Source organism: Muscardinus avellanarius, assembly GCF_963383645.1.
Source record: "Muscardinus avellanarius genome assembly, chromosome: 2".
Lineage (NCBI taxonomy): Eukaryota > Metazoa > Chordata > Mammalia > Rodentia > Gliridae > Muscardinus > Muscardinus avellanarius.
Window position 1 is genome coordinate 193,477,315 of NC_137787.1, and position 16,601 is coordinate 193,493,915.

At 43.1% G+C, this 16,601-nt stretch overlaps 2 protein-coding genes across 3 annotated transcripts in view; one reads left to right on the top strand and one right to left on the bottom strand.

The window, feature by feature from the left end:
- TPP2 (tripeptidyl peptidase 2) overlaps positions 1-3,160 on the top strand; it is a gene marked incomplete at both ends in the record, with an annotated part of 90,118 nt that extends 86,958 nt beyond the window's left edge. For both annotated transcript variants that reach the window (XM_080688890.1, XM_080688891.1), the window contains 2 exons: positions 1,336-1,455; positions 3,071-3,160. In XM_080688890.1, the coding sequence (XP_080545016.1) occupies positions 1,336-1,455; positions 3,071-3,160 (210 nt within the window). The remainder of the gene's footprint in view (positions 1-1,335; positions 1,456-3,070) is intronic.
- A 3,070-nt stretch (positions 3,161-6,230) lies between these two features.
- METTL21C (methyltransferase 21C, AARS1 lysine) lies at positions 6,231-15,701 on the bottom strand (the record flags this gene model as incomplete). The annotated part of the gene is made up of 4 exons (XM_080689499.1): positions 6,231-6,625; positions 7,148-7,265; positions 10,882-11,033; positions 15,593-15,701. The coding sequence occupies 4 exons, from the start codon at positions 15,699-15,701 to the stop codon at positions 6,231-6,233; spliced, it is 774 nt and encodes a 257-aa protein (XP_080545625.1).
- Between the last annotated feature and the right edge of the window lie 900 nt (positions 15,702-16,601).

The following is a 16,601-nucleotide window of genomic DNA, read 5'->3' on the forward strand; positions in this document are numbered from 1 at the left end:
GTCCTGTGTCACTGAACTATATTCCCAGACCTATTTAAATTTTTATTTTTAATTTTGAAATAGCATTTCACTAACTTGCAAAGTCTGGCTTTGAACGTGGTAATCCTCCTACCTCAGCCTGCTGAGTAGCTGCAATTAAAAGCATGTACCACCAAGCCTGGCTTACTAGCTGTAATCTCTAATATAATAATTATAGTAGAAAGATAAAGGGGATTTAAAATATTTTCATAACCAGGATCCAAAAAGAGTTCATCAATGTTATGTTTTCCAAACTGAGGCTCAAAACTGATTAGCTCCAAAGCTACAAATTAATTATTTAGAAGTTAGAGTACTCAAAATCTAATCTACCCAGTATGCCCCTCACCCCCTGCTAATACACACAAATGAGCACCTATGGAAACATGGGGAGGTCTGAAGACATCTTAATTTTAGCTTCAGATATAACTTATAAAACTAAAAAATGGCTACATATATTCTCACTGTTCCTAAAATTATTATGGTTAAAAAGACATTTGCAATCATGAAGTAATAGCAGATGTTTTAAAACAGGCAGGACAAATACCCAGCACAAGCTATCATTGTGTTTTACTTGTGGGCCCCTTGTGCTCATGATTAACTGTGGCAATTTGCAATAGAGAACATTGGCCCTGAAAGTAGGGGGATCTTCTTAAATGCTTTCCCAGCACAGTGCAGCACTAGCAAAGGTGCCCAGTCATATTCAGGAAACTGAAGGAGTCAGATGGAACTGAGTTAAGATTTGGATCTGAAATTCAAACCTTTGAGTTTGACTCCTGCCTCTACCATTTTTACCTATGAACTCAAGCAAGTTAGTAAATTTTGATGCCTAAGTTTCTTGTCTGTTGAATGGAGATAGTGAAATGTCCACCCTAGGAGGGTACAAATGAGCATTGAGAGAGTGGAAGCCCCAGTGATACCTGCTGATATCGACAGTTACTGAAATCTGTTGTGTGCCAAACACTAGGCTGTTAAGAAACTAACTGGTCCCTGCCTTTGGAGGAATGTTAGATTGATACAGTTGGTGAACATCACAGTAAGAGTGTTAAGGATAGTTCTGGATTAGGGGTACGCATCTGCTGTATAGTGGCAATGGTTATTAAGCACTTTGCTTAACTCTTTAGTACAGTCGATAGGACAAGATTCTTTGAGGACATTCTCCCAATTCTAAAGTGGAGAACAAAAGTATAAATGAATTATTATAAGTACATTGACAGATGCAGTAATTCAAGGTACAGAATTGTAGAAAAGAAACATGCTTATACTTTTTAAACCTACCTTATTTACTGTTTTTGTGGTTTATCTTCTTTCATATCATAGGTTTTGACATTCGCATACAAGCATGCATTGGTAAATAAAATGTATGGGAGAGGCCTTAAGTTTGCAACTAAACTTGTGGAAGAAAAACCAACAAAAGAAAACTGGAAAAATTGCATTCAAGTAAGTGATGTTTAAGCTGTAGCTAAGTGTCACTTCATTATTATATAGTAACAAGAGACCTAAATAACTACTGATTTTATAAGTACCATTTATTACTTTAATTGCATGAGAGAACTTAAACAATTCCGATTTATTTTTCATTTTTATTGGAAAAAACATATAGTAGCCTCAGATATTTCAACAAGGGGAAAACACATTTATTTTATAAATAGAAGACAGTTTTCTTTTAGGAAGGAAACATTCTTTTTAAATACATGATACTTCAGTTCAAAAATGGTTGAACAAAGAGTTTATATTGATTTTCTTTTACACTCGAGATAAGCTATTTTATTAATATTTTACTACATATCCAATTATATTCTGTAGCTAAACTTCCTACATAAGTTAATTTTGTAGGAATTACTTTCATCTAATTTTGTCTGTGGGCATACGTAATTGTTTTATCCCTCAGCACAAATGACGGTAGAGGTTTTAGCGGTGCCAGATGCAGCTCAGGACTAGAGTAGGGCAGTTGTGGTTTATACTTAGAGCTAACCTTTGGATGTTAAAATGAACGTTGTCCCTGAAAATGTTTGACAGACTGAGTTGTGGGTTGGTTGTCTTTACCTTTAGAACTGTTTATCAATCAGATCAAATTGTAAGACAGTTCAAAATAGGTTCTTTGGATGTTAACTAGGTTTAAAAAGTTGTTTTTGAAGCCGTAATAGTGTCTATTATTATTCTCATCATGTAGAATATTAATCTGTAATCACAAATGGGAAGTATTTCCTAGCTCGTTTCCCCTCAGCTTGATCCTCCCACTGTCTGTTCTGCTCACAATTGCCAGGAAAAAATGCCTTCGATCCTCCTGGGGATCGCTGTCACATTTAGAATAAACAGAGTCCTCCCTGTAAGACGTGAGACCACAGCCTACCTGTCTAGCTGCGTCTCCCATCGTGTTTGTCCTTCTTACTCTGCTTTTGCCGCGCCAGCTCTGCTGGGTGGAAGCAGCCACGCTCTTCCCAGCGGGCCCTGGGTGCTGCTGCTCATAGATGTGGAAGCTCCCAGCTTGTCACGGAGCAGAGCTCAGGCTAAGTGACACCTCCTCACAGACACTTCCTGACCAGCTGATTAGCTTCCCAGCTAAATAAGTTTTGTTTTCACTATATATCTGATAAATACTTTAATCACTTATTTATTCATCTGTTCATTATATGCTTATTTGTTTTTCCTGAATAGAACATGTTTTCTGAAAGTAGAAAATGGGTTTCTTTGTGCTTTTTTTCAATGCCTAAAAAGTATTTGACCTAAAAGCAGGCACCTGAGGGGGAGGGAGGGAGGGAGGGAGGGAGGGAGGGAAGTTATATTGGTTGCAAGGAACAGAACAAGTAAAATAAGTTGGAAGGAAGAAGGAGATGGGAAGGCTAGTAGGGAAAGCAGGAAAGCTGATGATAAAATCAAGAGTCGGGTTGTTTATATGATCAACTGATGAGAAGAGTTGGTTGACAGGAAAGAATGAAGATGGCCGGGGGAAGGAAGGTTGGTTCTGTAAGGTGCCGCCTCGCTGTTACTCAGTGATTCTTAAAGAATCCGCCTGTCATTGCCTTTAGTAATATATTACTGTGTTTTATTGTAGCTGATGAAATTACTTGGATGGACCCATTGTGCATCTTTTACTGAAAACTGGCTCCCCATCATGTATCCTCCTGATTATTGTGTATTCTAAAATAAGAACCAGACTTTAAATTAAAAAAAAAAAAAGTTTTATAGTGAATCGGCATAAGAACAAATTTGTGGCATTTTTAGTCTAATGCATGTTTTCATCCACTATCAAATACTGATCATTAAAACAAAATGTGTATTTATCAGAGAATTCACTGGCGTGTGGCTTAATACATGTAAAAATCTAGACCTCTGACATGGTGTTTTCTTACACACACGCGCGCGCGCGCGCGCACGCACACACACACACACACACACACACACACACACACACACACACACACACACCTGTGAAGGAGGGGCATGCCCTGGCTGCCAGCATTGAGCACTTTGAGTTGGGTTGCAGCTTCTTACATGCATGCTTAGGTCCAGACGGTAACTTTTAACTGCAAACCTGTAAAATTCTATTTTTTATTTTATAAACACAGGGTTTTAACACACTCAACTTTAATTTTTTCAATTGTACAAAGGCCTTAAAAAAAAAGCTACATTAAGTGTAGCTGTAGTTATTTATTGGACTAAAAATTAACAGAACCTCATTTCCAGATATTTTTTTTTTTCTTGGCAAACGTTTACATTCAGTTAAGGGGAAAAACATAAAACCAGTACAGATGTGTGCCAGTTACTGGAGCATAACTGTTTGAACAACTTTACATCTTGGGGTCATGACAGGGCAAGTTATTTTACATCCTCTGAAGTACATAGCATCAGAATGGATAGTACTGTTTAAGTGCCAGACAGTTGAATCTTTACCAGCTATTGTAAAGATATACACATGGTGTGTTTGTTAAAGTTGAAACAATGTAAAACACATGAATAAAGGTGCAAAGCCCAGATCACAGTACACCATATGCACTCTGATACCTTTTTTTATATATATATAAAATAAAAGTGAATCTTGAAGCTTCTTAAAGTTGTTCTTAATTTTTGATAAATCAAATTTGGGATGAGAACAGAAGTAATATATTACATTGATAGACAAAAATAAACAATTTATTCTATGATGTTTCTTATAAGGCTTTCAATTACTTAAATATATTTCCAACTCTGAAGTGATTAGCTTTTGTGTATGTTTGACATTTTATTATTTTTATCTTTCTGGCTACTATTCCTGCTTCTCCCTGTCTCCATGAAATAAACAGAAATAGACAGTATTAAAAAGTCTATAGTCACTTATCAAATAGCGTGTGTGTGTGTGTGTGTGTGTGTGTGTGTGTGTGTGTGTGTGTGGTGTGTGTGTGGTTTTTTTCATCTTACTCCCTGAGAAGGCACTGCTGTAAAAGTGTATTTTCAGCTGCACACAGAGAGGTCTCCATGCATACAGGTCTAGTCCAGTAAGGAGTGGGAGGCTTCCCAGAATCATGCTGCTGACTGACTAATACCTGCAGTGCATGCGCACGTTTTACAACCTAGGGCAGATTACGAGATCAATAAATTACGGCCAAAACTGAACTGCTGCCTGTTGGTGTAAATGAAGTTTCATTGAACGCAGCCGTGCCCATTCATTTAGGAGCCCTGTTTTACCTTGGGGCAGTTATGCAAAGCTGCCATGTCAGCTGCTGTTTCCTGTCTGAATCATACTGTGCTTCCTTGGCGACAACTGGACCTGAGGAAGTTCTAGAAGGATATGTCCTCAGTAAAGTCATGATTGCTTCTGTGTTATTAAAATAATTCAACAAGTCCCAGATGCTGGCCAGCCTTGAACCCCAGTAAACCTTTCTGGCCAGGCATGAGACCTACACCTGTAAGCCCAGTTCTTGGGAGGCTGAGACAGGAGTATTTCCAGTTCAAAGCCAGCCTCAGCATCTAGGCAAGACCTTGTTTCAAAATTTAAAAAGCTGAGGTTGTAGCTCAGAGCCTCAATCCCTAGTACCAATAAATATAAAACCCTTCTTCCTCTAAAATAGCAAAAGCAAGAAATGATAAAAGGTTAGGGTAAGATGGTGCTTTGAAAAGTCTGATTCTTTCTGGTCAAAGTGGCCCACTGAAACCAAAGTTGGATAAAGATATTTTTGAAGTAAACATCAGAGATAACAGGACCATTTCTGAGAGAAAACATTTGGCCCTTGACTTTCTGAGACTGACTGATCTCCCATATCATAATATCCTCAAGTTACACTTATTTTTCTGTAAATGACATAGTTTTTATTTATATGTGTATGTGTGCCACTTTTTTATTAAACATTCATCAGTTTGCAGACACCTGCGTGGGTTCCATCATTTACCTATCGTGAAATGTGCTTCTATAAACATGGGTATGCATGTACTATAGTATACTTCAACATAATAAAGGCAACATATAATAAGCCAAAAGCAAATATACCATATGGGGAAAAATTGAAAGTATTCCTTTTAAAATCGGGAACACGGATACCCACTATCACCATCCCTATTTAATGTAGTACTTGAAACTTTCTGGAACAATACGTCAAGAGAAGAAAATTGAAGGGATACAAATAGGAAACGAAGAACTAAAATTGTCTATTTGCAATTGCTATTATTTAGTACTTAGACGGTCCAAAAAATCCAATCAGAATCCTAGAGCTGATAAATTTAGCAAAATAGCCAGATATAAAATCAACTTAAAGTTTTTCTATACAGCAAGTGTGAATCCACTGAAAAAGAAATCCAACTAATTTCATTCACAATAACCTTAAAAAGTATAGGGAAAAAAATCTAACCAAGGAGGTAAAAAGACCTCTATAATAAAAATTATGGAACACTAAAGAAATTGAACAAGGCCTTAGAAAATGGAAAGACCTCCCATGTTCTTGAAAAAGCAGAATAAATATCGTCAAAATGTCCCAACTACAAAGTATATATATATTTTTTAAATGTCCTTACTACCAAAGCTATCTGCAGATTCAGTGCAATCCTTAACAAATACCAATGCCATACTTCACAGAACCAGAAAAAAACTTAAATATTTTTTAAAGCTGTTGCAGTATTGAGTTACATTTATTCTAGGAATATAGGTTGCACAAGCTCAATATTTTTTTTAAAAAGTCCAATTGCCAAAGCAATTTCTAAAACCATTCAAAAGAAACACTAATATTCTGAAAGACAGGTTTTATTTAGTCCCATTTTAATGTCCCCTTAAAGAGTTTGACCGATGACTCTGGATATTCAGCCAAGAGAGTTGTATCAAAAACTTGCTTGAATTTGTCTAAAAATTCATAATCTGTACTGAACCTGAACTTGTTTGCCCAAAGTACTGCCGTCCCTGGCTGAGACAGGTGCACCATGGTGGCGAGCAGCTTGTCCAGGAAGTAGTGGTGGTACACCACGTCAGAGGCCAGGACGTAGTCGTAAGGCAGGGCTGCCTTGGGGAAGCGACGCTCCAGGTCCTCCCCCCACACCAGTTCTCTCACGTCAGGCAGATGCGCTGTGCGTTGCAGTGTGTTTTTTAAAATATTGTACTGAAGGTTTCCTAGGACATCAGGCAGATCCGTTGCTGTGACTTGGGCTCCTAAGAGAGAGGAATGCTAACAATTACCTGGAGACACTGGGCAGACCCAGTGTTGCTATGCCGTGATGATACAGACACGAGGGTTTCCCAACCTCGGCTCTGCTAGTGGGTAGGCTGCACTCAGTGGCCACAATTCAGACTGGATAATTCTTTCTTGTGGGTGGTTCTGTCCCACGTGCTGCAAGATAATTAGCACTTCCCTGGTCTCCCACAACTTGATTTCAGTAACACCCCAGCCTCTCCCTATTCCCAGGCCTGACAGTCAATAGAGATTCAAAGTCGCTTCCCTGGACTTCAGGACTTCATCACATGGAAACCGGTGAAGTGGAGGACTTAACATCTCCAAGACTCATTTGCCTCTGTGGATAAGCGCGGTGATTCCTGCTGCGTGACATTTCAGGGAGATTCAGTGAGTGAAACCATGACCAACCCCTAACCCACAGCCAGCCCTACCATAAGCGATCATTGTTGTCATGGCAACCAACGCTCTTTTGAAACAAAGTCAGGAAGAAATAAAAATACCTAAAATACTGGCCACAATGGAAACGAGGCCTGGTCCAGCTCCAATTTCAAGTACTTTCGCATCCTGGAGATTCAGTTCCTCGGTATGATCCTCCAAATACTGGCACAAAGCTGTAGCCTGAAAAAGAGGATTGAATTGTTGAAACCCAGTAGGAGCACCCTTTATACACAAAGTTAAATGCAAAACATATATGCCATATATATGTGATATTAACATATATATTAGTAATCACATATATTAAAATGTTATTAAATCATTTTATTAAGGGATTCATAAGAACCAAAATACAAATTTGATGCCATATTTAGACCTCTGGAGCATACTAGTTAAAATAAATTGCATGTAAGGAATTGGAGAAACAGATTAAGTTGCCTAGATCAGATTTGACTAATCTGGGGAAAAAAATCAGTAATTAAGCTCAGCTCTTAAAGTCAGAAAATGTGACTGAAAAGCCAGCAACTTCTGTTGTTTTCTTCTTTGCTCACCAGCTTCCTTAGGAATGTTTGATAAGCCGGGCGTGGTGGTGCACACTCCTCATCCCAGGTTTCAGCTACTTGAGCCTTCCACAACGTAAGCCCTCCCACAAATTAGATTCTGTTTCAAAATAAAGAATTAAAAATAGGGCTGAGATTGTAGCTCAGAGGTAGAATGCTCCTGGATTCAAAAAAAATTAAAATTGAGAATGTGGTATAAACTTGAACATCTCTCTTCTGTTCCATGATCAAAACTCAGAGTGGCTAGGACTTGGCTCTATTGGGCACCTGGGCAATTTTTGGTCTCTCGTTTCTCATCTAAGAAACACAGAGACTGTCAAAACAGTGCTTCTCAAACTTTCATATGCAAAAAATAAAAATAAAAAAATCACGTACAGCTTGTTAGAGCAGCAAGTGTCCTCCTGCAGATGTGCTCTGCTGCCCAGGGACCACGCGTTGAGTATAAATAGGTTGTTGGTTTTGGGGGTTTGTTTGTTGCAGTATTGGGGATGGAACCCAGGGACTTTCTACCTCCAAGCTACTACACCCCAGCCCTATTTTGTAGTCTTTTTATTTTTGAAACAGGGTCACACTGAGTTGTGAAGGGCCTCACTAAGTAGCTGAGGCTGTCCGCAAAAATGCTGGGATTCCAAGCGTGCACCACCACGCCCGGCTCCAGGTTGTTCTTAATACATGAACTCAGACTTTCTTTGTTCCTTTTCCTCTGTCTTCCACCTTCCCCTCACATTTGTTTCAAAAGATAAAGGGTATTTGATTTGCATTGCTTCATGAGGTGTGATTTATGCCACTGAAATGTCAGCAATGTCCTTCATTAGAAGAGGGAAAATTATGAGAAAGTACCTGAATTTCAGTATAAATTGCCTAAAGTTAGGAATCAATGGAGTGCAATAATTTGTTTTTGTTTACTCTGCAGTTAAAGATATAAAGATGCACTCTTCGCCCTCGGGACTCCCTTTGTGTGCGTGTGGTACTGAGCATGGAACCCAGGGGCTTTCTATCCCTGGGCTACACTCCCGGACCTATCTTAGATTTTATTTGGAAACAGGGTCTCACTAAGTTGCTGAGAGCTTCACTAAGTAGCTGAGGCTGCCTTCGAACCTGTGCGATCCTCCTGTCTCAGCCTCCCAAGCGTGGGGATTACAGGTAAGCGCCACCACGCCCTGTTGACCTACCACTCTTGACTGCCAGCGACAGGGTCAGTGCCAGGCCTGACCCAGGGCTCACTGCATTCCGTCCTCATCTGCTCACGGTGAAGAGACACCTGGCAACACGACAAGCACCTCCAAGATACCCGGGGGCAGGGCTAGAGGCACGCATCACGGTCAGTGGCGTAGGTGCCACAGGAGGCAGACACCAAGTGGGGGCCACGATGGAGGCCACCGGGCAGCCAGGGCTTCTTCCTGGTGCCAGGAAGAGATGAGCCTGGTGTGGGAAGACAAGAAGCTCTCCAAGTGAGGCAGCAGCCAAGCTGGCAGCAGGGACCCGCAGCTTGTGGCATAGAGCTGCCGCCTTGAGAGGGGATCTGTCCGTCCACCTGCACGGGGCTCTCTGGCTCTTCAGGAGAAGAGGAAGTATTTGCTAAGCAGGCATTTGTTCAGTAAGAAGGAGTGTCACCTAGACTGGCCAGAGGACAGAGGCTGTGAGACATCTTCTGGGGATGACTGGAAGTGTCCCTCCGGGGTGCGCCGCCCCACTCAGCGGCCATCCGGAGACCATGCTTTTCTCAGGAACACGTCTCAACACTGCAAACACCCTGCTGCCTTGGCCCTTCAGAGAAAACTCTGAAGTGATCTGCGAGGGACAGGGAGGAGTCTGCCCACTCCACGCCGGCGTCTCTTGCAGCTTACACGATGGTGAGTTCCCAAGAGAGGCCAGCGTCCGGCATAAGAGACGGAGACCTCAATGAGCATAGAGTCAAGGGGACAAAGCTCTTTCCTAATCTCCGCTCCAACTGCCAGAGTTGTCTATTTGCCTCATGTAATAAGAAGTTGGGAAGTTGTTTTGTGTTTTGTTTTGTTTTGTTGGTACGAGGGATTGAACCGAGGCCTCTGGGTTCTACCTGTCAGCTATACCCCCAACACTTTTTTTTTTCTTAACGGGGTTGGGCTAAATTGCTGAGGGGCTTGCCAAGTTGCTGAGGCTGGCCTTGAACTTGTGATCCTCCTGTCTCTACCTCCCAAGTACTGGGGTTACAGGTGTTCACCACTGTGCTCAGCTATTGTCTGGTATTTTCAAACTTGTTACAGAAAAAGCCATTGCAGGAAGTCATCCTCATGCGTGAGGTGTAAAACTAGAGCCTCCTTGTTTGGGAGGAAGGAGAGCTTGCGTCCCCGGGGCTGCCTGGGCAGTGCCAAGGAGCCTTCAGTCACGAGCAGATGTGCATCACGGGGGAGTTTTTAAGAAATTTAGAATCACAGCCACATCCCACTGGCACACACACCTTCTTAATCAGAATCTGCATTTTAATGAGATCTCCACAGGATTCAGAACAAAACAGCTGAGGCGTTTTCTGAAGCCTTTCTTATCACAGGCTGATGGACTTTGCAGTGGAAAGAGCCTTTCATAGCTTTACCAAGATGAGGCACCTAAGTCCCAGGTCTCCAGGCATGAGGTGGGATAATGCAACATTAATAATCATAGCAAAGGTGGGCAGATACATAGCACCTCATTTAATTCCCACAGGCGTGTCGGGAGCTAAACATTACAGATTTTAAATACAGAAACGAAGGGAAGAGGAGGTGCTGTGAGCCCTTGGGACCATCCAGCTTCAAAATGACGTTTCCTGTTTCAGCACCATCCTCACTAGACCACTGCAGCGGTAACATGAGATGGAGCCAGGCCCCTTAAACTTTCTACTGGAACATCCTCCACGTCCAAGAGGTAGAAATGGCCAAGTGGGCGTGGCCCAAAGGTGCCTGTTGCAAAATCTAAACTCTAAATTCCTGATTTTTTTTTTACAGTTGTATGAATTTTGCATCATTTTTCCCAATAGGGTCAGGTTTGTTGACATAAAAATATTTTTTCAAGAAACAGCTTAAAGCAAACCAACGCTTCTGAAAGAAATGCTGTGTTTCTGCTGGGCCCGAGCACACCATCGCATCCCTGGGAGACCACACGATCCATCCTCAGTTTGAGAAGCACAGAAGGCGAAGGCTCGTGACCAGCTGCCCAAGGCAGCACAGAGGCAGGAGACTGTGTCCGCGGAGAGCCTGCCATCGCAAGCCCATCGGCGCACTCACCCCTGGCCACACCACCGCTCCGAAGCTCTCTATCGATTCTTGGAGGACGATATTCTTGCCTGCAAACTGATAGTGCTCCTGAGTGTAGCTGGCATACTCTGTCCGAACAAATTTCTGGAGGCTCTGAAGAGATGATTCTGTCTGGTTAGAACCTGTGGAGCAGAAAAACCAGATGGGTCTCATGCTTTGTTAACTCAGCATGCATACGCACTTGGTACAGTGGGTGAGATGGGACTAGACTCAGCGATCTTTCCCCAAACAGAGAGAGTGGGGCCAGCAACAGCTGCTGCAAATTAGCACAAAACTGATGGAGTGATAGGGACATGATAGCCATAGGCGACATTTTTGTAATAAAATGCCAAAGAATGCACTTGGTCTTTCTCTTTTTAGAAAGGTACAGAAGAGGTGCAGATCCATCCCGCCCTATTTTGTATGTGTGTGTGTGTGTGTGGTACTGAGGGTGGAACCCATGGTCTTTTCTACCGCAGGGGTATCCTCCCAGACCTATTTTATACTTTATTTGGAAACAGGGTCTCACTAAGTTGCTGAGAGCCTCACTAAGTAGCTGAGGCTGGCTTCGAACCTGTGCGATCCTCCTGTCTCAGCCTACCAAGCGCAGGGATTACAAGTGTGCGCCACCATGCCCGGCTCCACCCTATGTTTTGATGCCCAGAGAAAACTTAAGTTACTAGAAAATGGCCCCAAGAGAGCAAGATCTCTGGATAAAAAAGAACTAGCTAAACATGGACTCAGCTATTTTTAGGTCTTGAAGCGAGGTAACCTTCGCACATGTCGGGGGCAGCCCGCTCCTTAGATCCTTCCTACAACTGCTTCTCCAGAGCCGTAGACCTCCTGCGGCCCAGCCAGCCCGCCCGTCCAGGGGAGCTGTCAGCTGAGCCCTGGCTATTAGGTTACTACTGCTTTAAATACTCTTTCACTCCGTGACCCCTGAGAGCTGCTCTCGAATATCATATAAACTGAGGAAAAGAGCACCTGATGGGCTGACATCAAAGTCACAAGTCATTGCGGGTTTCCAGGCTGTGGCGGAAGGGAAGGGCAGTGCTGGGGATGGCAGGAAGAGGGTGTGGGGTGCACACGGGCAGAGGGGCCCCCGCTGGCTGGGGAAGCCATGGCGAGGGCTGGGGACAGTTCCATCTGCATGAGGCTGGCCTTGGTTGCCTGGGATATGACGGGAAGCCTCTCAAGCATGAGTGGACTCTGGGCTTGGGGAGTAGCCAGAGGAGCAGCCAGTCAACACCTGAAGCACTCGTTAGAACTAGCCACCAAGTGTGGAGTGTCTGTGTGTCACTATCACCACAAACTACATGATGATGTGAGACCGTATTGCACCAACAGAAGCATAAAAATTAAGAGTATATATATACATATATACTTTTATATATATTTATTTTATATATATATGTTATATATATATATGTATATGTATTTGTGTGGGGGGGTGGTACTAGGGATGGAACTCAGAGACATCCTACCTCTAAGCTACACCCCCAGCCCTATTTTTTACTCTTTATTTTTGAAACAGGGCCTCACTGAATTGCAAAGGGCCTCACTATGTAGCTGGGGCTGGTTGTGAACCGCAATTCTCCTGTCTCAGCCTCCCGAATGCTGGGATTACAAGAGTGCGCCACCATGCCTGGCTAGGTAAAAAATATTTTTAGAAAAGAACTATCCACTCAGAGTGCAAGAGGAGGGTGTGGGTACAGAGTGAAGAGAAGTGGGTCTTAGAATAACCAAGAGCAGCCCCTCCCTCCTGCGGCTTGTCCAAGCATCACTAATTCCAGTAGAGGCCCAAGCAGTCCTTTGCCACTGTGGAGCTACAACCCAGTTGGAACAGGTTCTCACCAAGGACAGAAATGCAGTATGCTTAAACATTTAGAAAGAGTTATAACAACAGGTTGACAATGTCTACTGAATACCATTAAATGCCATTAAAAAATAAGGTTTGTAGCTCAGATATAGAATTCCCCTGGGTTCCATTCCCAGCACTACAAAAAAAATAAATAAATAAATAAATAAAGGAAGAAAAGAAAAGAAAAGAAAATAGCACAATGGATGCCTTTAACGCTTCTCAGCATTCCTCTGATTCAGTGTGTTTATCGCTCCAGGGAGAAAGCTCTGCCCTGACCAAAAAGGTGAGCTTGGTTGAGCTTGCAAGAAACTGCCCGAAAATTGCCAGTTCCAACTGGGTATGGTGGCAACATGCCTGTAATCCCAGGATTTGGGAGGCTGAGACTGAGGATCATAGGTTCGAGGCCAGCTTCAGCTACTTAGTGAGGCCCTGCACAACTTAGTGAGACCTTGTTTAAAAAAAAAATAGGGCTGGGGGTATAACTCAAAGGGTGAATGCCCCTGGGTTCAATCCCCAATACTATAATAAACACGTTAATTAATTAGTTAATTAACTTTAAAAGCCTGCCGGTTCCATCTGAGACTCTGTTAGCCACATGCCCTGGGAGGAGACCTGTGGCCCTCAGCCAGCCTTCGCTACCTCTTATTATGGGAAGCCATGGCCGTCTGGCAAAACGAACTCAATGTTTATGAATACACAAAGCCTCTAAGGCTCAGAGGCTGGCTCTGAACTCTGGTTCAGTGATAGTAGGAAGGCAGAGGATGGACCGGGGTACACCGTGGCATGTTGAACAGCCAGTTCTGATAGAGGGGAGGAAGCGCTGCTGTGCGTGTTCAACAAGCGTCCTGTGTCCACTATCACCTGCCCCATTCTGAACTTCCATGACAGGCCTGGGAAAGGCAGGCAGCGGCCCACCACCCTGGAATATTCTGTCCATCCCTACGCTGCACACACAGGCCACCGGGAGACCATGCGTAGTGGTAGGATGCTGTAAAATGGTGAGTGATGGGCTTCAGTATTTGCTGCTTTGGTTTTCAATAGATTTTGGTATAACCTTTTCATTGGAAGGTCATATAACGAAGTGTGTGTGTGTGTGTGTGTGTGTGTGTGTGTGTGTGTGTGTATGTGTGTGTGTGTGTGTGGTAGTGGGGTTGGAACCCAGGGCGATTGTACCTCTGAGCTACACCCCCAGTCCTATTTTTTAGTCCATTTATTTATTTATTTATTTATTTATTTATTTTTGGTGGTACTGGGGTTCCTGGAAGCCCTTCTACCTCCGGGCTACACTCCCAGACCTATTTTAACATTTTTATTTGGAAACAGGATCTCCTAAGCCAGCGCGCGCGGCTGGCTTCGAACCTGCGCGATCCTCCTGTCTCTGCCTCCCAAGTGCAGGGATTACAAGCATGCGCCACCACGCCCGGCTAGTCCTTTTATTTTTTATATTTAGTCTTTTTATTTTTGAAACAGGATCACACTGAGTGTGCTTTGATAAGTAGCTGAGGCTGTCCACAAACTGTGATCCTCCAGTCTCAGCCTCCTGAATGCTGGGATTACAAGTGTGCGCCACCACGCCCGACTGTAACTAAGTTTTAACGTGACCCTGTTTAATGACCAGCTCTAGAGTTCCTGAGAGTCAAGTGCCAGGTCGAGCCATCTCCAGCACACCTTCGGTATGGGTGACAGGGAGCAGCCAGGCCGTGGGGCACTCAGGCCAGCCCCACAGGCCTAGCCCATACCCCCCACCGGCCAGGCGGCACCTGCCTCCTGTCCTCCTCCTCCCTGGGAACCCTGAGGGCCTTATTCTTCTCCTAGCACTGGAATCAGAGTTGGCCGACTGATTCTAAATAGCTCCTCATTCACAGGTAAATAAACCGACAGACATTAAGCCTGACAGTTGACTTTCCTGATCAACATGATTAAGAAACACTGGTATATAAATATTTTCCCAGAAGACCTTTGGAAGTTCTACAAAGATAGAAAGATGTATATCTATTGCATTGTGGTATTTTCATTTGTTTTAGCTATGCTAGCCTTTGAGGTGAAAGAGATCTGATTTTATTTATTTTATTTTTTTGTTTTTGTTTTTAATTTATTTTATTGAAAGTAAATGTTATACATTTAATCTGTATTTGGTGCCCTCCCCCCCCTCGTTTCCCTTGCCCCCCCCCCGATACTTAATACCCAGGCTAACCTTACTATATTCGTACTTTTATACCTATTTGGAAATAGCCGCTCATCAATCAAGTTCAGCCTCCTTCCTCTCTTAGTTTTCCATTCAAACTTTGCTGAGATTAGATCTGATTTTAGAAATAATGTACAGTTGCATTTTTTATATAAATGAGCCAGTATAAATAACAACATCTTCACTGAGTCTGTACATCTTTTTTTAGAACCAGTTTAAGTGACTATAAATGTTTTAACTGTCTCTGACTTTACTATTTGTCATTTCTATTATTTATTTCCTTCTGAATCCATGCCCAGAAATGCAATCTCAAACTGTTACATTGTCATGATGAAAAAATGCACTGATTTACAAGGATTCGGTCTTACAAAGCTGCCAGAAAGGCATTTTGGCAAAAAAGAGCAAACTTAAAAAAAAAAAAAAACCTCCTTACAAAAATATAGCACTTTCAGATTTATGCATAAGAAGAAACAAAGTTAGACTTGTTAAGTAAATAACAAAAACCCGGGGGTGATTTAATACTGTGTTTATGCCTGCATAAAGACATTTTCCCACTATGCCTCATTATAGTAAAAAAAAAAAATCTAGAGTTAAAAAGGGACAATTCTTGTCACTGAAGTTTACTGAAAATGCCCATTTGGTGATGAGGGGTTTACCTTTTGGGGGTCCCCCAACGTCATCCTCCTGGAGAGCCCCCTCCTCCGCCTCGACCCAGCCACCTGGGGAGCGCTGGGGCTGCTGCGCGGAGCGGACACACACATCCATACGCCGAGCCTGCTGGGAGGAAAGAACTGGACAGAGCCGTGTGGCCTGGCCCAAGTCCAGCCCGCTGCTCCTGGAGGCCTCTAGAAGGTGTAGCTTATCACCTTTGCATCAGCCGAGCCCAAGAGCAGAGCTGCTTTGCAGCTTGGCTCCCTGGGTGAGCGAGGCAGCTGTCCGAGGAGCTGTGGGACAGTTTTGTTGATCAAAGTACAGGGGGAACCTATTGAACACAGCCGACCCCCGTGTGCACAGACACCCGCAAGAGCCAGCAGGTGCAGCCTGGGAGCGGGCCGTGCTGCTGGGGCCACAGCGAGCTTTGGGTTTTTTGTTTTGTTTTGTTTTGTTGTTTTGTTTTTGTGGTACTGGGGATGGAACCCAGGGAAATTCTATCTCTGAGCTATATCCCCAGCTCTGTTTTTTGTTCTTTATTTTGAAACAGGGTCCCCCTGAGTTGCAAAGGGCCTCACTAAGTAGCTGAGGCTGTCCGCGAACCAGGATCCTCCTGTCTCAGCCTCCCGAATGCTGGGATTACAAGCGTGCCCACCACGCCCAGCAACAACAAGCTTCTGGTATTCTGCAAATGTATTTTTGCCTTTCCCCACACCTCCAAGTATTCTATTGCACAAGTTCTGGGTGTCTAAAAATGTATTCCTAATGACTTTTGGAACTAAATTTTGTTCCATCCTCCCTTTCTTCTTTCCTTCCTTCTTTTTTTAAAATTTCTTTCTCTTTCAATTAGAAGTTGTTTTTTGTTTTTAATTTTTATGGTACTGGGGATTGAGCTCAGGGACAGTCTACCTCCGAGCCATGCAACCAGTCCTTTTTATTTTGAAACAAGGTCTCACTAGATTGCGAGGGTCTTGCTATATCGCTGAAGCCGGCCTCAAACCTGTGATCTTCCTG